The following is a 22985-nucleotide window of genomic DNA, read 5'->3' as shown; positions in this document are numbered from 1 at the left end:
CATACTATATTATGACTTTTTCATCACATCACAATTTTTTGAAATGCTATACTGTGACTTTTTCATCAGATTTTTTATATAATATATTATACATTTTTCATAACGTTTTTGATGTACTATATTGTGCCTTTTTTATCATATTTTTCGACATACTATACATTTTTCATGTCCTTTTTTCGACATGTTATATTATGACTTTTTCATCACATGACATACTATACATACTATTTTATTTTGTATCACTTTTTGCAACGAGCTATAGAATTACTTTTTAATGATTTCTTACAAACTGAGTTGTGACTTTTTTTCGACATGCATGACTCATTTATGACTTTTTTCGACATGCTTTACTATGACGTTTTTATGACTTTTTTTTTTACATACTATAACATGCTTCTTTTCAACATACTATACTCCGGCTTTTTAATTACTTTTTTCGACATGCTATACTATGAGTTGTTTTTTTTTTTTTTTTTTACCTTTTTCAACATACTATACTATGACTTTTTAATTTTTTTCAACATACTATACTGTGTCTTTTTTTGACATACTATACTATGACTTTTTTCTAACTTTTTTCGACATACTATACTATGTCCTTTTTTGGACATTTTTGGACACACTATACTATGAGTTTTTGTTTTACTTTTTTCAACATATTATACAATTACTTTTTTGGACATAATATACTATGACTTTTTTCAACATGCTATACTATGACGTGTTTTAAGAATTTTTTTTTACATACTATACTATGACTTATTTCGACGTACTATACCATGACTTTTTTCAGACTTTTCCATAACATTTCATGAGATAACACTATGGCATTTTTTGCCATATTATACCATGGTTTTTTGAGTTCTTTATTTAGCATCGCATACTCTGATTCTCCTATGACCTCCTCGTGGCTTACTACACTTTAATATCCAATATTGTGTACACATACAAGGAATTTGACTCAGTTTATTTAATTTCTCTCAATATACTTACATAGAAATAAACATACCAGCCAACAAGGACAAGAAAGGTGAATGAAACAAAGGTAAAGATTAGACAGGACTCTTATGTACACAAGTGTATGAGTCAAGTGTTTCCTTAAAGTTGTAACCTTACAAATAGTACAAAGACATAAATAACCCGGGTGCAGTATTGATATTGACAATGACAATGCATATTGATATGTACATGTACAGTTCTTGTGTTGGTTGTTTTGGCGTGCAGGGCTCTGTAGAGCAGGGAAGTTTTGTCCAGGGTGTGATTGGTCTGCAGTGATGCGTCTTGCCCGTTTCCAGACTCTGGACATGTTTAAATCCTGAAAGAAGGGCAGTTTGGCACCAATGATCTTTAATCTGCAGTCCTGACTTTCTGTTGTGGTCTGTTTCTGTCCTGCTTGGTGGCTGATCCAAAGCACATAGTGACGGACATGCAGAGAACAGACTGGATTATTGCAGTGGATCAGTCAGTGTTAAACGTCGACTTTAGTATTTTTGGTTTGTTGAAAAAAGTCAAAGCATAGTATGTCGAAAAAAAGTATTTAAAAAGTCATAGTATAGTATGTCGAAAAAAGTGATATTATAGTCTGTCCAAAAAAGTAAAAAAAAAGTCTATAAAAAAAAAGTATTTAAAAAGTCATAGTATAGCATGATAAATGTCAGAGTATAGTATTTTGTCCTATAGTAAGGACATAGTATAAAAAAAATATTTTTATTGATACATACATTTAGTATGTCAAAGAATTTCATAAAAAGCCGTAGTATTGTATGTCAATAAAAGTCATATTACAGTACGTTAAACCAAAATCGCTAACTTTTGCGAAACTCCAGTTTACTTTGAGTCAATCCCATACACACACTGTCATTGATAAAAACAAACACAAAAAAACTATTTACTCCTGTTTGGGTAAAGTCTGCTGAAAAACTGCAGTGCTGAGCTGTTTGAGGAAATTATGTAGATACTAACAAATATATATATATATATATATATATATATATATATATATATATATATATATATATATATATATATATATAAAATACTAACAAATATATATATACTGTTCAGACAAAGACAAAGAACCTTATCCTTTAAACTTGCTTCCAAGCACAGTCTCTCCCTCTCTACAAAAAACATTGTTCTTCACCCGCTGCTCTTAAAAGTGTCTCATGCCGACCCCATGCTGTCCTCTTTCCTCCAGGAGAGAAGACACAGGTTTTGTAGAAGAATCTTCGCAGCTCGGCACAATTGAGGAACAGACACTGGTAAGTAACTCTGTTTAACCATGCTGAAGTTTAAAAAAAAAAAAAAAAAAATTTTGCAGGTTGATTTATCAATGATCTACTGTCTCATTCTATTTCTGTCTCTATTTGTTCTCTTCCAGTCTGGTTCTGGAGCAGTTGAGCCCAGTTCAGGTCTGCTGGAGGAGACAGCCGGTGACTCCACAGTGCCCATAGTGTCCGAAATGAGAGAGAGTGGTTCTCTGGAGCTGGAACCCTCTGTGTCAGTAGTGACCCCGAAAGAACCAGAGAGGGCTGCCACCATGCCCGTTGAGACCCTCAGGGCCCAGACTGTGCTGCAGGAGGGCATGCTTAGCCGCAAACATGTGGAAGGTTCAGGAAAGAAGGCTTCAAACAGGTAGATAATAGGAAAAAGATCACAGGGCTGTTTTTGTCCATTTTGTCCATCCACCACGTGTATTGTAGTTCCTACACCACTCACTGACCATTCCAGACATCCAGTTCTGTAGAATAGAAAAATCTATTAGCACACTTGAAAACTTACCATATACCATACTTACCATATATATGTTATTCATCACAGTACACATCTAGTCTGCATTCATCTTTTTAATCATTATTTAAATTACATCACATATTACACTCAAATCAATATGCATCTAAAGAGCAAAATCGCGAAGCAAAAATTAAACAAACAAAAATAAATGCAGAGGTCATTTTCTTTGTCAAGAGTTTTCTCACTCATTTTACTCATTGTAAAGAAATGACAGGAAACCAATGGCTGCCTTGAACGTTAGTTAAAAAAACAGCGAGAAATCTACAACTGTATAGCAATATTATACAGAAGAAGGCCTATATGTGATTTGTGATGCTGAAGCTCACACACACACACACACACACACACACACACACACACACACACACACACACACACACACACACACAGTGTTGCACTGTCCCTTTTTAGATGGCAGGTGTGGTGTGGGGAGAAAAAAATAAATAAAACAGGAAGTAAAAGAAAAGATGACATGAGCTACAAGTTTGCCAGCTTTAAGTCTTAAAAATAACTCACAATATAGCAGCACAAACATACACAGACATACGCTTAACTGTACACTATAGAACTTGAAGTAAAACAAAGACATTTTTAGACATGCACAGTTCAACAATGAGCTAATGAAAAACATAGATACATACACATACATATATGTATATACTGTACATTCACAGCTGGCAAAATGGAAAAAAAGTATTTTTTTTTTTTTACATAATCAGCAATACCAGCAAATATTAACAACTACTTCTCAAGTTAAAAATAAGTGTTGATTATGATGTGTTGCCATCTTTTTTAGCCACCTGATTTTAAGATGACTATGCATCTGTGTTTTAATATAAAAATTCCAGCTACTTAAGTAACTTTGTTAATGCCCAAGCTACCCAAAAAGTTTAGTTTAACCCGCCTGCTGTCTTACAGAGGCTCTGGCTGGGTTCAGCTATTTACAGTTGTTACAGAGTAGTGAGCTCATTACTAATTAACTGAATTAAGTCTTAATGGAGTGGTGATGTTGTTGTGGCTCTCTTAATTGGAATTAAATTAAATTTATTTTTTCATTATCGCAGGAAATTAGCCTCCTGAAGTGATCAATATTCAAGCCCTTCATTTCTTACCCTTCCTCTTCCTCTCAGGTCCTGGAACAACTTGTACTGTGTGCTGAAGCCCGGTCAGCTGTCGGCTTACAAGGATGCCAAGAGCTTTGGCCATGGGGTGACATATCACGGCGAGGACCCTTTGTCCCTCAATAACGCCACCTGGGAGATCCTCACCAACTACAAGACAAAGAAGCACGTCTCCAAACTACGGTGAGAATTCTGATCCATCTTCAGGTTTTCACAGTTGTCACGCTAATTAAAAGGAATAGTTCAACATTTTTGGGGAATATGCTTATTCACTTTCTTGCCAAGAATAAGATGAGAAGATCAAGTGTGGTTTTATGGGGGATTATGTGCCAAGAAATAGTCCTGCAAATAACCCTATGTAAAACCACAACCTGTTATTTTATGGTTTTTATATATGGATTAAACAGATGAGAGAAAGCATTAATTAATTATATTTATTACCTTTGGTCAGAGCCAGAATAGCCATTTCCCTGTTTCCAGTCTACAGGCTAAGCTAAGCTCTCCCACTTCTGTCTTCAGCGGCACTAATTGCACTCACTTTGCTAATAGTTGCTAGAAGAGAGACCTGCTGCCACTGTTTACATTTCAAGAAAAGAGTTAGAGCTTTGTTGCATAGATTACTGAAAAATGAGTTTTGTGGAAAACAGTTTAGTCTTCATGTTACTCTTTTTTCTGTTTGCACTCCTCCACACAATACATTTTAACTTCACTTTCCTTTCCCTCTCTCAGTCTTGGAGACGGCAGTGAATATTTGTTCCAGTGTAAAGACGAGGTGAGCTTTTTACCATCGAGAGAGCTTTCCACAAATCCCATGAGACTGAATGTTCTGGACTTTGCATTTATATAGTCTTTGACCTTATGTACTGTAAAGCAGTAGTCACAGGGTGTTACAGTACATACATATTTATACTATATTTTAAAAGCTGTTTCAGATTAACGTGGCTACACATGTCTATGTAATTTGGAATGGATTATGTATGTAAGTAGCTGACAGTAATGAGGTTCCTCTGTTTCTCCATCAGTTAGTGAGACTACCCTACAGGGAGCATTACGTTTTAAGATAAAATGATTCATGATAAGGTCGTTATCATCAATACTCCCCTGATTCAGCCTCACAAACACCTTATTTAAAGTTTCCTTGCTAAATGCTTGAACCACTTTATAATTCACTAATAGCAGGAGCCAGAAACACACACTGCCCCTCTGGAGGTGGACTTCCCTTTGTAAGCCTCCGTGTTGTGTGTGTTTTAATTTCAGGAGGAGCTCCAGCGTTGGAGTCAGGCCATGGAGAAGGCCGTTCAGCCCCTGGCAGTGGAGGAGGCGTCGGGGCCCTCAGGGGCCAAAGCCCACAGCCTGCCTCCTCCTCCCTCCTCAACTGCACTCCCGGAGCCCAGTTCTGCCAAGAAAGACAAGGAAAAGAAGTTCAGTCTCTTTGCCAAAAAGAAGTAAAAAGAGATGGGAAGGCCATCGAAAAGGGGGGGGGGGGGGGGGGGGGGGGGGTTGCCTTAGCAACCTGGAAAGAGAACGTAGTATTGGTGTACAATCAGTCAAAGACAGCTTTTTAATCACTAGATTTTTTATATTAGTTTGCGAGAGTAAACATACATTTATTGTAGTTTAGGTTAAAGCCATCACTCGTTTGCCTGTATTTAAGCCAGTGTATCATTGCAAAGGTCCACTTTTTTTTTTTCTTTGTGTTGTTTTTAACAAATGCCAAATTCAAAGCAATTCAATTAAAGCACAGGAATGCTCCTTTCACACTCAACCAAAGAATGTTTGTAAAACTTTTTTCTTTTGCTGCGTTTTAATTGATTTCGTATGGCATGCTTTGATATAGCCATGTACAATATGAAGGCCTGTAATGAACACGGGGTGACACAAGAGTACCAAGGAGTACTTTTATTAATCTGCCTTATACAATGGTTGTGAACTGTAATACTGTGCTGTTTGAATTTGGAGCGCTTAATGCTACTTAGAGAACCAGAGTGAGTTTAACAGACGTTAAAAAGCTTTGTAAATGCGGTGTAAAGACTTGGTGAAGAGCAAGACCGTAGTGCAGTGCTGCACAGTGCACACACACACACACACACCAAGTGTAATTGCAGGCATGCAAACTAAATGCTCTATGCACTGTGAAGGGTTCGACTGTTGACATTTTAAATTGGTCACCGATGAAATATGATCAGTCATGAGAAACCAGTTTTGATTATTGATCTTGTAAGATTGTATTCTCAACTGAACTGTGGCGGTAGTTATTTCTGTGAACTTTAAATATATTCAACACTTGTGTATTGAACCCTAAATTTCATATCTATTCATTAACATATATACACAAACAGTATATATATATCTACAGCTGCATGAAGTATGTTTTACGTTAGTTTGATATGGTGCTATTGTGATATTCTTGAACTCTTAGTCAAGACCAAACTTGACCTGCCTTATTTGTCTTCAACTTTGGCTTGTAGGGACACACATAAGAAATTGTATTCTGTTAGCAGATATCTGAGGGGTGTTTCATAATAAAAACAGCTCTTATTGTGGAAAGCCTGACTTGAAATGAACTGAACCAGGATTAAAGTTAAGTCTGGTTTACTTTGAAACATGCGATGTTTGCTGCCACAGAGCGGCACATACTCTACATAATATGGAGAGTAAAATATTATTTAAAAAATAAACAAAACCACTGCCGGACTCGGACTCAAGTTAGCTGTAATGTAGTGTAATGTAATGTAATGTGAACTTTCTTTGTATAATAAGTGCTACACATTAATGTAAAGAGGCAAGTGGACATAAAAAGATGCTGTTAACAACTTTGAGATGTACAATAAGACTCCAGCCAGGTTATTTATGGCAATAGTTGGATAATGCTACTTGGTTTGGATGAGATAAATAACAGCCTCCATCTGGTGAAATACCGTCAGATTGGCTGCCTGCCTCAAAACCTATTTAAGTGACATTTAAAGAGAAAACAGATGGTGAAGAAGCTGCAAACTATGAGAACAGTCATGGGTCAAAGTAGTTTTTTTGCCTTCATATTAGTTGCAGTGCATTTAAATGAACACATTAACTGGAATTGTGACTGAAAAATATAAGAGTTCAAATTTTAAAAAAGCAAAAAGAGCAGCCCAAGTCAAAATGTGTTAAATTTAACATGTACTAGTGTACAAAACACTGGGTTTCAGCCTGACAGGTTCATTGTAACACTGGTTCAGCCTGAGGTGAAGCTAAACTAACCTGACTTTACTAGTCTGGAAGGTAAAGTTCCCAGGGTCACCTCGGTGAGAATTGTTTGATTTAACTGGTAATCTTGCTTTATGAAACACCCCTCTGATATCACAAACTACATTTTATGTACCACAAAGGCTGAGTGTTAAATTAGAGCCAACTAGAAATTAAACCAGGCGTCCTTGTAAAAGTAGAACAAGAGCCTGGACCATTATTCAACCAGATGAAACGGCCAAAGTCAAGGACAATCCGTGGGTCGGATGAATCTTGACTGCTTTTCCAAACCACACAGCAGGACCAGGCATGCTCTTCATCTAAGGCGAGGGTCATACAGCAGCAGTATGGAGCTGAGGGAATGTGTCTTTAATATGAATGTAAAGGAGGAAGTGAGAATTTGGTACCTTTTCACAATAAAGCCATTATAGAATAAGAAATTTGAGTCGATATACAGGGAATATAGAGTACGCGGAACTGCATTTATTGACGTTAACTTGTCACATTCACTCACCCACTGCCGTCTTGCCTTGTACTATGGGCTCCGTCCCTGAACCACGATCCAACTCAAGTGACCTCATAGAAATGATGGAAGTTAGGTGTAGAAAGATGGACACTGTTCAGCTCAAGAGGAAATATGGTAGCATCATGATGATCTGTCTAGATTATTTACACATACAAAAGGAACATAATATTACATCTAGAATCTTCTTGTGGCCATCTAAACAACAAATACAGATGGGTTTTTTTCTGCGTACAGAAGGCCAGAAGAACATCACTTCTGTGCTGCCAGTACCGGTAATCACATCTGTTATAAAAGTACCTTTAAATGGTTTGGGAAACTTGCATTACCTTTATTCAGTCTTGTTTTTATTGGTCACTATCTACACTAACTCAGATTCCGACACGTCCTACTCTGTCACCTCCACTTTGTTTATTCCTCCACTTCTTCCTACCTGCTTTTTCTGTTCAGTGGTTTTTAATCTGCATTTTGTACTCTCTAGCTATGTAAAATATCCCAAAAAATGAATGATGTTAACAGGAAATATCAAATACATTTTGAGAGAATAAACTTTAAAATAAACTTCTGAAACTAGACAGTTTGGGTTTATTTATTGTCATTTTAATCTCTTTCCGTAATATCAAATTCATGTCCACAGTTGTACCTTTGCAGATTCGTAATGAATACTGATTTCATTCTAATTGTTAATGCATTGAAAATGTCCAAGAACATTCATTTCAGAATAGATTTATTGAATAAAAACAATTTAACAGAGGCAGGTGTTAAACAACAGGCACTTTGTTAAACAGTCAACTGCTAACCAAGCTAATTTCAGATAATATGAGCTGCATATGAACATCATGAAAATCGACAAAAAGGTTGGATTTACATTCCAGTGGCTGTTGGTAAAACAATGAATAAACGGCCTCAAGACAGCAAGTCGGCCTCAGGCTGGACTAATTAGATCTCAGCTGACAAGTAACAGGCGGAGGGTGACCACTTGCAGCAATACAACGCCCTGAATAACATCATTTCAATCTTTACAAACTCAATAGGAGTATGTCTGCAGCGAAGCATACAAATTATCACTTTTCTTCAAAAACAAATAAACCAGAAGATGCATACAAGAGATATTTCCAGCATACTGTATTGCTTTATTATAAGCCAAATTTCCACAGTGAGGCCTAAACAGAGCCCGCCAGGACATATTCCGCTTCCACATTTACCTCTTTGACATCATTCACTTACGTGTATACTGTAGCATCTTGCTGCCAGCAGTAATTTCTCAGCCTGGCTACGGCAAAAGAAATTATGCTTTCCATCACTAGATATTATCATTTTACCGCAGCTCTGCTCCTCTTGTAGCCAGATTTCACAGCAGTTTGTGATACAACGGCTGTTACAACACAACCACGGATCATCCGTAAGGCATTGACAGGGTTCCTGCACAATTCTCCCATTTCTAAGTTATATTTTTCCAGACTAATTTCTTAAATTTGTAACCTTTTAAGTTATTTTCATTGTGACAAAACTGCATATTACCAGACTTACTAGGAACCCTGCATAGGCTGTTAAATTTCCTCTTGGGTGCCATAAATCTCTATTAACCCGGAGATGACGAAGACAGAAGAATGAATTTAGATTAAAAGAATGACTATGGGCAATTAATATAAACAGCTACAATATGTTTCATCAACACAGACTGATAAATCACAAGAGACACTAAATATGAAGTACAGGAATTGATCCATTTATGACAAATCTACTGTTATGTTTCACATATTCAGCGTTATGAAATATACTCGATGCTTTGCAGGGGTTGATGATGATAATGTTCCTCATGGTGCTTACTGACCCTCCTTCACATTTGAAGGACAAGTGATTACTAGTATATATTAAATTTATAACACCAGTACAGGGCCTCACAATTTTCTTGCAATAGTTACAACCTTGACTTCTCTGTCAGAACATTCCTTAAATAATATTAAATTGCTATCATTCAGGGGTATGTGCTTTGAATTGTAGCATTAAAGGATTTGCAATGACTCACTCCAAAGCACAACATTTCAGATTTTATGAAATAGCTTTTACATCTGAAATGGCATAAATGACATTAGAACAAAGTGTTCATAAAGAATAATTAAATAAGCACATAATACAATAAACGTAGTTACACATTGAATCAATATGGATTTGAATAAGATGCATTTGTTTTAAAGGCAATGTTTTTATGATTAAACTCGATGTAGCTGTATCAAGATAGGACCAACAGAAGGGGATACGTTAATTAATGCTAACTAAAAGTCAGCTAGTAGGCATGTATCCATGACCTCATCCAGACAAAGAGACACGGGTCATACTTTTAAGAGAAAGGCAAAAAGAGAGAAACAATAGGAAAGAAAAGCAGTGGACCTGTGCTACTTGCCTTCCTCTGAATGTTGAGATATGATACAAAGGCCGGGTGCATATTTCGTATCAACCAGCAGTGACAGGCAGAAAGTCCCTTCCTCTTTGGTGCAGTTTCTGATGCCCTTCCTGCTTCTCAAAGTCCAGCATGACTATGAATGCATGTGTCAAAGATGGTGGCCAATTTATAAAATATAGAATGTTTGCATATTTTATTTACATCTTAGTGCAGTATAAGGCGAGCATGCCGCTGGCAAAGATATTCTTCCTGACTGAATTTCTTTCTTTTTTTTTTATGTCAAAGATGCATGTGCACAAGTATGCAGAGTGTGTGTGTGTGTGTGTGTGTGTGTGTGTGTGTGTGTGTGTGTGTGTGTGTGTGTGTGTGTGTGTGTGTGTATATGTATGTATAGGTGGTGTGACAGAGGCTCAAGGTTGATGGACAGAACTGGTTCGTTGTCTACTTGATGAGCTTGTTGGCTCTCTGGTTGGCTTCATCAATACGCAGCCTGTTCATTTCCGCCTGAAAGAAAGAAAAGAAATCAATAATAAAAGGAAAAAAGGGTGAATATGTATTGCATGCCTTTTCACTTTGCATCACCTTTTCAGGACTGATACAGAGTGACAGATATGCACGTTTCTTCATCATCGTGCTCAATGCACTTCACTCATATGAGGTGACAGACATACACTGCAGGAAACATTTTGGAGATCAGTCTGTCAACCAATGAATGAATGAATGAATGCATGCACGCATTTTCTTCCCTCCTTTGGCAAAGCTGATTTAAAATAATATTCTAAATCCTGCATTGTTTACAAACTAGCAGTCTTCTACCTTCCGTGTTACTGTCCATCAACTGTCCATCAGTGGAACAGCGTGAAACCATGAGAAGATATGTATGTGCATGATAGATATGTATGTGCATCATTGCTGTGTAAAATCATTGCTCCATTGTGTTACAATTGGTGAAAACCTCCACAGAATCCCTTTGATTTGGCCATCAACCTTGATATAATGAATAGCAGACAAAGTAAAAATGCGCATTAACAGACCGATTGAAAGGTCAATAACGTCAGACTGCTACCTTATCGTTGATGCTGTCGATGTGTTTGTTCTGCTGGTCGATCTCGTTGCCCATGTCCTGAGCCATCGTTTTCAGGTTGCCAATGATGCTGCCCACTGCATCCAGATTCTCCTCCATCTCATCCTCACGAGCATCGTTGGTTATCCTGTAGATGTTAAGTAAGGCTCCGTCAGATGTGTCTCACTATGTTATGAAAACTATATGTAACTTATAAATTAACAACATGCTTCTGACAATGTTATGGTAAAAGATTATTAAGGAAGAAAAATGACCTCTTGATGTAGGGGCCGGAGGGCGCCGAGGCGTTCACCTGGCCAGCCTGGCCGTTGCGAACGCCCGACGGCTGCCTTGAGACTACTCTGGAGCCATTCGAGTCAATTTCTCCGTCGGCTCCTCTCTGACCCCAGGTACGCTTGTATTTTGAGTCATGCTCGATCGACGACACCCTGGAGGAAAAGCGGAAAGTCAACACAAACCAGGAAATCTGGAGGTGTAAATAAAAAACTAGAAGAACTTAAATACAACCACACGGTCTTCAAAATAAAAAGCATCCACAAAAGGTTAATAAGGCTACAAGTCGGCTATTACTACAGTCACAGCAAATTCGAAAGATTCCCTACCTTATCTTATGGTACTCATCAAAGAATCCTCTTCTCCAAAGTGAAAGCATTTTGGGGAGATTTTTTTTCCATGTTTAGAACCAGATACTATCTTACTACACACACTGACACTGCATACCAATTTGGATCGATGGAGAAGGTACAGTATGCTCTGCATAGAGCAGCACCAGTCTTGTTTAGAACTTGGTAGGACAACTGTCACGTTCCCTACTCATCTGTAAGCAGTTGGGAATGCTACAAATTGCTTAACAATCTTTTCACCATGAGATTCACATTTGACAAGATTATGTGTATTTTACGCTCTCCTCGTCGTACTCATAGTGTGTTCATGTGAAATCACACACACGATCAGAGTCATGGAAGCGTTACATCCCATGATAATAACCTGGTGAAGAGAGAGAGAGAGGCTGCTGGTTCTGGAAATGTTCGCACAGTTGTGTACTCCCATTTCAATGTTTTCTTTTAATGATATCATCATCGTTACTTAACATAGACCTATAGGACTCCTGCATATTGGAACAATCCTTTAAGTTTATGGAAAAGCCACCAATTTTTGTTTGGCCTGGCGGACGTCTCTAAATACCACAACACCCAGGATCACAAACCACGACATCATAGTTGCTGAATTCATTCAAAAATGTATCCAGATTCCTAAAGTGAATTCATTCAAGTTGCTGATTGTTTTATCAGCACCTTAGTCTTTAACTTTCAACAGCTGTTAAGAGTGCTCTTAAGAGAATTTCAAACCAACAACACGATACGTTGACTATATTTTTATTCTAAGAATCAGATATCTTGTATCACAGTTGGTCAACTATTGTTCTGATGATTCAACCAGAAGAGTTTCATGCCTAACCAAGTTGTAGAAGTGCTCCAACTGTCAATCATCCAACAGTCTATGGAGAAAATGAATGGGTTTGCCTGAAATAGCCCATCCCACTTTACATGACATAAAAAAATAAATCTCAAAGTAAAATATGCAAATGAACACAAACTTGTTTTTATAACCCTTGATTATATTGGTATCATTTATCACTCTGAAGTTCCTTCACAAACCAGCCGCATACCTGTTGCACATTATCAAACACACACAGCACACAAAGAGTGGAGAAACGCATGACAACACACAACAGTGATGTGGAGCTTCAGCCGCTCACAGCGTACCTGTCACAGGGGCAGACACAGAGGCCACAGCACTTGGAGAGGTCAGTCAGGTTTTTCTCAGCCTGTCTCATGTCCTGGTTGATCTGGTCCATGCCCTCGTCCACACGCCTCAGCTGCTCTGAAACACACACACACACACACACACACACACACACACACACACACACACACACACACACACACACACACACACACACACACACACACACACACACACACACACACACACACACACACACACACACACACACACACACACACACAAATTCAGATTCTCCTTCTCTATATCTAGGAACATTTCATCATTTTATACACCAGGAGTTGTTGACTTGGAGTCATGAAACTTGACAGGTGTGTAGTTGAAATCAACTAACCTCCTCCACCCACTGGGTTTTCTTGCTACTCTGGTTTCTGCTAAAACTGAGCGAAGCAAGCTTTAAGCCAACACCACTCGTAAAGATTACGCGATAGCAGTTCTATTTTGACCGGCTCACAGAGTTTGAAAAACTGCCCCGAATTTGTTTTGAGCTTGTGGCCAGCTATTACACATTGCACCTTCAATGATTACTGTGAGGAATCCTAAATTGGGTCAATAACTGGGTCGTTGCAGCAACAAGAACATGGGATCAGGGTAACAAAGAAAATTACATAATGCAGGTAAAACATCAAATAATTACAAATACACAATTCTAAAACAGGGAAGGCATTAAAGTTACAGGCAATAAACAATAAAAAAAATAAAATTGGGACAAATAGTTTGTCCCGAGACAAACCGAGGACCATTTACAAACCCTGGTTTACCACAACAATATTTCGGGATGCACGTTACAGACATTACTACCAATAACAAATTAGTTCCAGGATCATTCAGGCTAATACTGAAGCACACTAAAACACAGATATGTCTTAATCCAATAATAAAGCAGTTTGTATTGTGGCACAATGACATCTGGTTGATTTTAGCCGATACAAAAACTTGCAAAATAAGTGTGATAGCGTAGCGTTTATGTCATTACTCACTTGCAGTTCCTTTCAAAATGAATGAAAAACATCCAAAAACGGGTGACTATGGGTGACTTTTTGCACTTAACCATTAACATTCACTCTTTGCCACAGACAAAGAGCAACACAAAGTGGGAACAGCTGCATCAAAACTACTAGCAGTGTCTTTGTACATCTCCTCACCTCCTTGCTGGTCCAACATCACCATGGTGTTGGTGCCGGTCTGTTTGCTCTGTAAACACAAGAGTAGCAAAGATTCAGAACCAATGGAATGATTACAGACAGATTTATGCATTAGAAAGAATGAAACCATCAGGGTTTGATACATTTAGGAATTATGAACATTTAATTATTAACAGTGGTCCTAATACGTCCTTGTAAAAAAGGAGAATTAGCATTAAAAGACTATACTATTGATAAAATGTTCCTAACCCTCATCCAGGTATAGGCAGTTATAAACAAACATGAACCTGGTTCTGGTCATAAAAAGAATAAATAAGATGCTTTTGTGTCAATACAAATTGTCAAAGTCTCACCTCCTCTGCCATCTGCAGCATCCTCCGTGTGCTTTCCAGTGACTGAAGGAAAAAACAGCAGGTGTTAGTGAATAAAAAGGAGGAGAGTAAAATTAATAAAAACAATGAAAAATAATCCAAACTGGCAATAACCAAATTAACATCTAGATTCATCCATTTATGTTTTTTTAAGTCACTAGTTTGAGGTTTCAGGTAGAGGAAAGTCATCATGCAGTTTGTTTGTGGACATAACGTGTATTACACCTACGACACAAAACAATACTAGTTTTTCACAAAAGAAAGAGTGGCGTCCTATTCCAAACTGTATTAATAACAGAATACTAGAATTCAATTTAGTTAGCCATGATTATCGTTTAAGCATCTCACACACATAAGCAGAAAGATTAATTAAGAATCCATCGGGCGGCTTTGTTCGGTCCATTATAGCAGAAGATGGAACATGTGAAGATCATTTCCTTGAAATCACAATCCCTTTTTCCTCCCATCACGGATACAATTAAATTAATTTGATCAGACCACGACAGCGAATTAAACATTCAGTAATTTGATTTCAGTGACCAGAGCAGTTTCCCATCCTATAACTATAAGAATACATGCAGGAGAACCCACAGGTGAGAACAAGGGAATGCATTTTGCTTTATCATAATTTCAACAGTTTTGATAATTGGTTAATTGTTGAAGTACATATTTTTGACGATTGGCTAATAGAGCTTATAGGATTTGTTCAAGATTAGAGAAATGAACACCGATTGTATTTTGAACTCCATGATATCCACATTGTTGATGCTTTTCTGTTTATATATTGTTTATAATATTTGCTGGTTTCTTTTAGTCTTCTATGATATTGGTTGAACAAAACAAGTAGTTTTTGTTGTTGTATTTTTCATTATTTCCTGACATTTCATTGACCAACCAATGAATCAAGAAAATAATGGACGGCTGTGAGCAGCTCCTCGAGTTCAAACTTTAAGTCAACTCATCCATTAACCGACAGACAGCAAATTAATCGTCAACTATTCTGACAATTGATTAATCATTTGTTATATTTTTTTTAAGAACAAAAAAAAAGGCAAAATATTCTTAAGTTCCCGCTTCTAAAATTGTGAACATTATCTGCTCTTCTATACCAAATGTTACAATAAACTGAATGGTTGAGTTTACCATTTTCTGACATAATCACACTCAAAACTCAGCGTTTAATACACTTAATTTTGCCATTTCTTCAGTGTGAACACACAACACACTGGAACCTCCTTTGAATTAGTGAGTCGTATGGATGTGGGACACAGCTACAGTGTTCCTGGGTCTAAACTCTAATTGTACATGAGTACGGCTGGCACAAAAGTTAACAATCTACAGTAAGACAGACAAAAACACACACATGCGCACACAAACACAGAGACAAAAAAGTTGATGACGAACTGGAATGCAGTCAGTTCAGGTGAGTTAGGCCTTTGTGTCTATTAATAGCGAGAGCTGTACAGAGAGCAGAGCATCCAAAAGGAGCAAAGCACGGAAGTGACTCAGGGCATGACTCTATTGTTACCATCCCTAATTAACTGTTAACAAGAGAGAGCGGGGAGCCGATTCCTCATTCTCTCTCAGTTATGTTTGCTCTGAATACATTAATCAGTGAGTTGAGAAACAGACAAACATGGAATTGGCGAGAGGGATGCGTTGAGCTCAACCATGTTTCTGTTAGCTTAGCCAGAACATCACTTGGGTGGATAAACATTACGTTATGCCTCCTAAAAATCCTTGAACTTGGCTAATTAAGCCCGAAATCGCTGCCGTAGCCAAATTTTCCAGATTGGGGTGCTGTGACAGATCTTTGAGATACAGACAACGGCGTGGTATTTTTATCATTCGTTTTGGGATGGCTTAAATGGAAGTACAGTTAGGCGAGGTACGTGCAGGTTCCAGCAAGCTACATGTAAGGTTTGAAAAAAATAATTAAAAACACACAATTCAAGTCTTATTCAGCCACAAAAAAACAAACATAAAATGCACTACAGGTACTAATTGGCTCCAATGTATCAGGATGATGAGGAAGTAGCTCACAAACGATGTATTTTTAATAACTTTGACACAATGTTGACGGGTGTGGAAGCCATTTTAACTACTGGACATGGAAAACAGCTTGTGTGAAGACTCCCTAAACCTTATAACAAATTCCAACGTTGCCCTGATACATTGACAGCCATGCTCTGAGTGTTTCAGGTGCGAGTGGTTACCCAAAGCCAAAGTGTGAGGAAACATTAGCAGAAAGACCCTCCCATGCTCTGTCCCTTCTATGAGCTGCTTAGTCAACCAGGCAGCAGTAAAAAGGAGGAAACGGAAAGAAAGAGAAAGAGAAAACGGCAGATTAAATCAGAAAGCAGTCAAGAAAGAAGAAGAAGAAAACAACACAGAAACGAGTACAGTCAACATTACAGGAAGTTGAGGCGCACAGCTACAAGCCCTGCTAGAGTAAGTTCATTTGAATCAGACGGCTGATCATATCGTGCCCCGGAGTGCTGATGAAACAATCATCTCCTTGATAATAAAACGCTTAGATATAGCTGACAACATTCAAACTCTCAAACCCACAGAGGGGAAAGGGAGCCATCAGGCTAAATTAGGCGTAAAGCCTCACACGCGTCCTATTAATGCTTAGCTTAATAATCAACTGTGAACACAATGAATCTAATTACCCCCCCTCTGCTCTTTCAGTGCTACTGTATATTTAAAACAAGCCCAGGAGTATGTGTGTGTGTGTGTGTTGTTTTTTCTCCCTACTGATGCTTTTCCAGCTGAACCAAAATGTGCAGTCTTCAATATGGTTATGGCTAAAATGATTATTTCACCAAAAATAATGGATAAATAAATAAACGAGAAGTTCGTACTCATGTCTGTATGTATTAATTAGTGAGCTTTAGGAGATGCTGACAGGTGGATTTTTGAGACGGACCATAGACCTTTAGACAGAATCAGGCTAGCCGTTTCCTCCAGTTTCCACTTTGTATGCTAAGCTAAGATAACCGCTTGCTGACTATAGCTGCTTATTTAAAGACATGAATGTAATTGAGTCTCCCATCCAACTCTTCACAAGAAAGCAAAATGTCAAATTGTTCCTTTAAGACTTTGCATTCTCAGCTACGGCAGCATTTGTTTACGTTCATTTCAATCTGAACAACTGCAAGTTTTGCATCTGAGATTGCTGGTTTGTGGATAATTAGTATGTGTATATGTTTTGTTTTTTGCTTGAATGAAAGTGATAAAGCACCCAAAGTCTTCTTTTTCAGTATCACATAGTTGAAAGGTGTCAGTTTCATCCTCCCCAGAGACCAACAGCTGCTGTTGGCTTAAATTGGGTTAAAAGGAATTCCAACGGTCTTCAGAGTAGGACTGAAAAAGGGAAACTCTTAAAAAAGGTGTCATTTTTAAATATCGTCCAGAGATCTTTCCTGGATACCTTTTGTAAATTTGATTAATCATTTAAAATAATAGTTTTCCTTCAAGGAAAAACTCAATCTAAATCCAAGTAAATTCATTATTAATTTAATAGTGTAAATTGTATTCGTCACATTAAATAGTTTGCTTGCCTGTAGACAAATCTCACATTTGCACACGTTTTGTGCACCGACTTAAAAGACTCTCTAGCTCATACTAGCGATCAATTGGAACAATTGGTTTGTGTATCAGTCAGTACCAAAATACATAATTCTAAGAGAAATATTATGAAATTAAAAAAATAATAATTTCTGACCCTTAAAATAAAGTTATGAAAATACAAACAACAACTATAAAACTATCCACAGAAACTTCCAAAACTCTGCTACATTATACACTCCCTCACTGGTCGTCTGTGTGCTCCGTATGTTGCAAACACTCAGTATGTTGCAAACACACAGTTTTGGCAATAAATATTAAACATTTTGGACAGAATATTACTTTAGGGAAGTTTCATACTCACCCAAAGAGAAACAGAAAATGAGAGGAAGAGCTGTGTGTGTACAGTGTGTGTGTACACAGTGTGTGTGTGTGTGTGTGTGTGTGTGTGTGTGTGTGTGTGTGTGTGTGTGTGTGTACAGTGCGTGCGTGCGTGCGTGCGTGTGTACCTCGTCAGTCACTTGGTTGGCCCTAATGGCGATCTGCTCCACAGTCATGTCATCCATGTTGCTGCTGTCCTGTTTGGAGGTTCCCCCTGTGGCACCGAGCTCGATATTCTGCGGCCTGGAAGAGAAGCACATTTAAAAAGAGTTCGGTCACATCAGAGGGCATCGATTATCATGAAGCTCTGTGACTAAAACAGATCTGAGACCTTACTTTACTGTAGGCTAGTATGAAAGAAAACACAAAATACACTCCAGGCCAGGGACTGAAGTGAATTAACCCTGAGGAGGAAATAAAGCATCATATTGACTCCAAATACAATTCATTATTCTACAAGTTTGGTTTTTTAAATGTGATCAAGACTTCTGCTGAATTAAGACTTTTCTGGTTCTTTCTAATTCATGAAATGTACATCGGGGTCAGTGTTTTAATGCTTAATGCTGCAGCACATTATTATGCCAAGAACTACTTTGTGCTCACTGCTGTAGAATATATTTTCAGAGTGAAATCATAAATATGGAAAACACATTTAAGGACCAAACATCTACTGCATGAGAACATCAATGTGTTCATGTCACATGGAAAGGGAAGACGATGCAAAACCTAAACAAAGCAGGCTCTTTTAATGCCACTGGAGGAGTGTTGGGAGTCTGAACACATACAGACGGCCGGCTGATAAAAGGAAACAAACACCGTTTTCAATTATGAAGCAAAACTATGTTTCTTGTGAGCCTACAGCAGTTCCTTGTTGGTGAAAAAGTTTAGCTGCAGTGTGGCTAGCAGTTGATCACAAGAAGAGAACAGAGATGAGGAGGCTGTGAAATCAGAATTATGTAATTGTGTGTTGGTAACAAAAGTATGTAAAACTGACCCAAAGGTGACCACAACACAAATACTTGACTTAAAGTCATAAAAATAACAGAGTGATGAAATGATAAAGTTAAATAAATAAACCAAACCTGTGTAAAAAAGCATGTTACCCTTTTATATGCAGTGTCAAACAGGCAGGCCTTTTAGAATAAGTTGTCTTTACGGGCTAAAATGACAATATTGTTAGTGTTTATGGCCTAAACAAGGAGCAATATAGACGGATGATTTTATCTACAGGTTTCTCATGCCATAATAATAATAATAATAATAATAATAATAATAATAATAATAATCATATAATTTGCACAATAAGATTTTTGGATAATTTATAAAGTAAAAAAAGAGTATTAATGCAACCACAATAAATGATGACGCAATGCTGTTATGTGTAATGTATAAATAAAAGTGCATTAAAATGCAACGAAGTTTAACTCCTCCTTATTGACGATGTTCTTCGTGTCAGTTAATGGATCACAAAAAAGACAAAGCTTAATGTCAATAAAAACAGAAAATTCAGTTAAACTACTGATCTCATGTGACTTCCTGAAAAGGAACTCCCACAGCCAATGAAATTAGGACAAACCCTGAAACCCTTCAGATTAAAATTCAGATTTCATTAGCTTGCAAAATATGCACGGCAGGGCAGGCATGATGTCAGGAAGTGTCACTGAGAGGCTCTTATTGTAAACCAGCAGCAGGAAGTGCACATCGTGGTTGGCCACTAAAGGCCACTGATTGTGAAATTTAACATTTTTTCCAGTGCTTTCAGTTTATTTTTTATGTAGAAACAAAGCATAGAAAAGAGGGGATCAGAATGAAATGCCCCTATGTGTTAAAGGAAGGCAGGGCGATATGAGAAACTTAGCAAAGAGTAACTACCACAGTACTTTCCACATTGTAAACACTGGCTTCTCATGGACACAACTACACCGACAGGCAGAAGCTGCAGATCATGAGTAATAGGTGTGGTGATACTGGGTTTCGTAATCCATTTGGACATACGTTCTGATCACAACATGAGCGAGGCTACCTCGCAGAACGTTTTAGCAGATACAAATCCAAACAATATCTTTTATTTTGTGCATCAAGTGACCTTCATGCCGCCCAGAGTCACAGGGTGCACTGACAAGACCGGTGTGATGGCAGCCTCAGACAGCCTTTGGTGCACAAGGTAACATAAGATCAAGATCTTCGTAAGCCAAGCCTTAAGCTTGTTTTCTGTGATGCAGATGCAGAAACACTGCACTTTAAAAAGAGGAGGACAGAGCCGGTTAGCCATAAACACAAAGCTCCATCTTTTTTTTTGTTTTCAAAAGATACCATTCAGGAAACAGCTTTATCCTCTTTTCAAGTGGCATTTTCTTTTTTCTTTTTTTCCCCAAATAACCCCTGAACTTCAAGTTCCCTTTCAAACCTGCAGCAACCAAACATCCTGAGATAAAAAAGGACAGGCAAAATGGAAAGTCTACTTGGCAGACAGCGAAGAGGATTTAATGTTGTTGACTCTGCATTTTTCTCTTCTTTTTGGAAAGAGGGCAGTCAGGGCATTTGGTTCACACAGGCTTGACTGCTTTTTCTAACTGATTATTGGACTTGGCAAGATACTACGTGCCTACAACTGTAACACTGAAGGAGGACTCATTCACACATATCGCACACTTTAGAAAGACCAAGCCACAACACAGGCAGATGAATGTGTCAACACTACAAAGATCAATTACGTGTGCCAAGAAAACAGACCTCAGTTTAGCTGGATATCCATTCATCCTCATGACAGTGATTAGAAGGTTACACCCAAGCCACACACTAGATTATGTTGTTCTCTGGGCATATTTGAGCCCATCATCACACAATCCCTATATTTTTTATACCTCACACTCGATAACGGCACAAGACTGTGACACCACTGCTGTTCACAGCCACAAGGAGAATAATTTAACACGCCTAAAGGACATACCCATTCATGTTACAGTTTCTTCACAGCACCAACCCCCCAACGTGCTACAGGGAAACATTTCTTGTTCGTCTACCCAAACCTGTTCCTCTACTTCTGACTGCAGCACACACACACTGACGTCTTTTCTTGATCCCCATCATGTTATGTTCATATCCTCCTTCATAATGAAAGATAAGAGGCTATATGTTCTACAATTCACCCTACATTGTGTCCTCAAATCATAACACCACATTTTATTTGGGTTAAGTCTGAATTGTTTTGGGCTATAGGTGAGTTAAGCTGACCCTCTATAATAACAAAGAGCAAGGGGGACGATGATATCATGCTGTACAGACTTAAACCTAAACCATGATCATGTATGTATTTCACAGCATGATTAAAGAGTATAAAAACAAGGTTTTCGCCAATTATAATTTAAGAAGCAGGAGAAAATACGACATGTTAATCATTTGCGTTGGAGAAATTAAATAGGTCAGCACACCTGACTTTGGTTATCTCAAAAGCAGAGGAATAAAGTGAAGTGCTGACTATACAACGAGGGTCACTTGACTAACAGGTGACGTGAAGCTAAATGCGGAACGTGAAGGAAATTGTTTTTTTTTAAAGCCCCACACCCAAGTTACCAGCGTTGTGGCTGTATACTCCCCCAAAATAACACTTTTGAACTAAATAAACGAGTTTAAACTCTGTCAAAAAGTCTGTTAAAGCACATTAAAGTTGTCTTACATTGTCGGAAATGTTGCAGCAGTGTCGTAAGGATCGTGAACAGGACAGGATCCAACTCGTTAACCTAGCTAATGTGCTACTAGCTAGTTAGCTAGTTCCGCTTTCTAGTCAACTACCTCGCGCCACAAACACAAACAAACAACTATGTTGAGAGAGAAAAGGAAGAGAGGTGTTTATCTGGGAGTCAATACTTACAGTTAACCCTCCTTGTTTTTAAAAAAACGAGTTCGTTACTCCTCCTTCTTTACGGTATGTGAACTTGGTAACTTTTTGGATTCCTTCAGTGGTTTCACCGTTTGGTTGACTGAAGTGTGTCGGGTGGTGCTTTTATGTGCTGTCGGAAATATTGCGAGTCCTGTTTTTTTGTTCCTGTTTTAAACGCTTGTCATATGTTTTGTATTTACAATCTTAATCCACAAAACAACTAGTTACTATTGCTGTCAGATAAATGTAGAGGCATATAAAGGGAAACATTTCAAACTGTATTTCAAACTGTAATTCTCAGAGGAAAGGGGGCTTTCTGGGTGGCATTTGAACGCAGCACATGATGGTGGCGGATGTCCTGTCATATGACTCCAGAGAAAAAGAGGCGCTGCTCATTTCCCCCACATGAGTGCAGCATTTACCCTTCACCCAGACCTCCCCCCACCCCCCACCACGGTATTTTACATGAACACAAGAGTGCTGAATATTTTGCATCGTGTTTCTGAGAGATGCTCTGAAATCTGAGCCTCTAGCATTGAATCTGCTGTGTAATTCCCAAGTTTTATGGTTTAAACCACAAAAGCCTGTTCAAGGTGACTGCAAAGACACTGGGCAGACTGCCAGCCAACATATCAACTGACGATGTCTAAAAGGCAAGTGTTTTCCCCCCCTCTCTCTAACT

General features: G+C 38.1%; 2 protein-coding genes across 4 annotated transcripts in view; one reads left to right on the top strand and one right to left on the bottom strand.

Moving 5' to 3' along the window:
* sptb (spectrin, beta, erythrocytic) overlaps nucleotides 1-8234 on the top strand; it is a 47742-nt gene extending 39508 nt beyond the window's left edge. For both annotated transcript variants that reach the window (XM_068721952.1, XM_068721951.1), the window contains 5 exons: nucleotides 2198-2261; nucleotides 2381-2634; nucleotides 3924-4097; nucleotides 4644-4686; nucleotides 5172-8234. In XM_068721952.1, the coding sequence (XP_068578053.1) occupies nucleotides 2198-2261; nucleotides 2381-2634; nucleotides 3924-4097; nucleotides 4644-4686; nucleotides 5172-5363 (727 nt within the window). In that variant the 3' untranslated portion in view covers nucleotides 5364-8234. The remainder of the gene's footprint in view (nucleotides 1-2197; nucleotides 2262-2380; nucleotides 2635-3923; nucleotides 4098-4643; nucleotides 4687-5171) is intronic.
* A 135-nt stretch (nucleotides 8235-8369) lies between these two features.
* On the bottom strand, nucleotides 8370-22417 carry LOC137880540 (synaptosomal-associated protein 23-like). 2 transcript variants are annotated; one of them, XM_068721954.1, is made up of 8 exons: nucleotides 22295-22417; nucleotides 18552-18666; nucleotides 14452-14493; nucleotides 14099-14147; nucleotides 12914-13031; nucleotides 11402-11575; nucleotides 11130-11274; nucleotides 8370-10567 (listed from the first exon to the last, which is right to left on the bottom strand). In XM_068721954.1, exons 2-8 carry the CDS (start codon nucleotides 18606-18608, stop codon nucleotides 10505-10507), a joined length of 648 nt encoding a protein of 215 aa, XP_068578055.1. In that variant the 5' UTR covers nucleotides 18609-18666; nucleotides 22295-22417; the 3' UTR covers nucleotides 8370-10504. The 2 variants fall into 2 exon arrangements, with proteins under 2 accessions (XP_068578055.1, XP_068578054.1); XM_068721953.1 differs by lacking the exon at nucleotides 22295-22417 and adding an exon at nucleotides 22100-22243.
* Nucleotides 22418-22985: the final 568 nt, after the last annotated feature.

This window comes from Cebidichthys violaceus, unplaced genomic scaffold (genome assembly GCF_023349555.1).
Source record: "Cebidichthys violaceus isolate CVI_PGR_0920_01 unplaced genomic scaffold, fCebVio1.0.p SCAF_28, whole genome shotgun sequence".
Lineage (NCBI taxonomy): Eukaryota > Metazoa > Chordata > Actinopteri > Perciformes > Stichaeidae > Cebidichthys > Cebidichthys violaceus.
This window is presented reverse-complemented; position numbering and strand designations above follow the sequence as displayed.

Bases quoted from the DNA above. Each gene is read 5' to 3' on its own strand.
- LOC137880540 (XM_068721953.1), bottom strand. The intron at 14,494-18,551 runs GTACACACGCAC...TTTTTCCTTCAG, and splicing joins CCAACCAAGTGACTGACGAG to TCACTGGAAAGCACACGGAG. The intron at 10,568-11,129 runs GTAGCAGTCTGA...TCTTTCTTTCAG, and splicing joins TCGACAGCATCAACGATAAG to GCGGAAATGAACAGGCTGCG.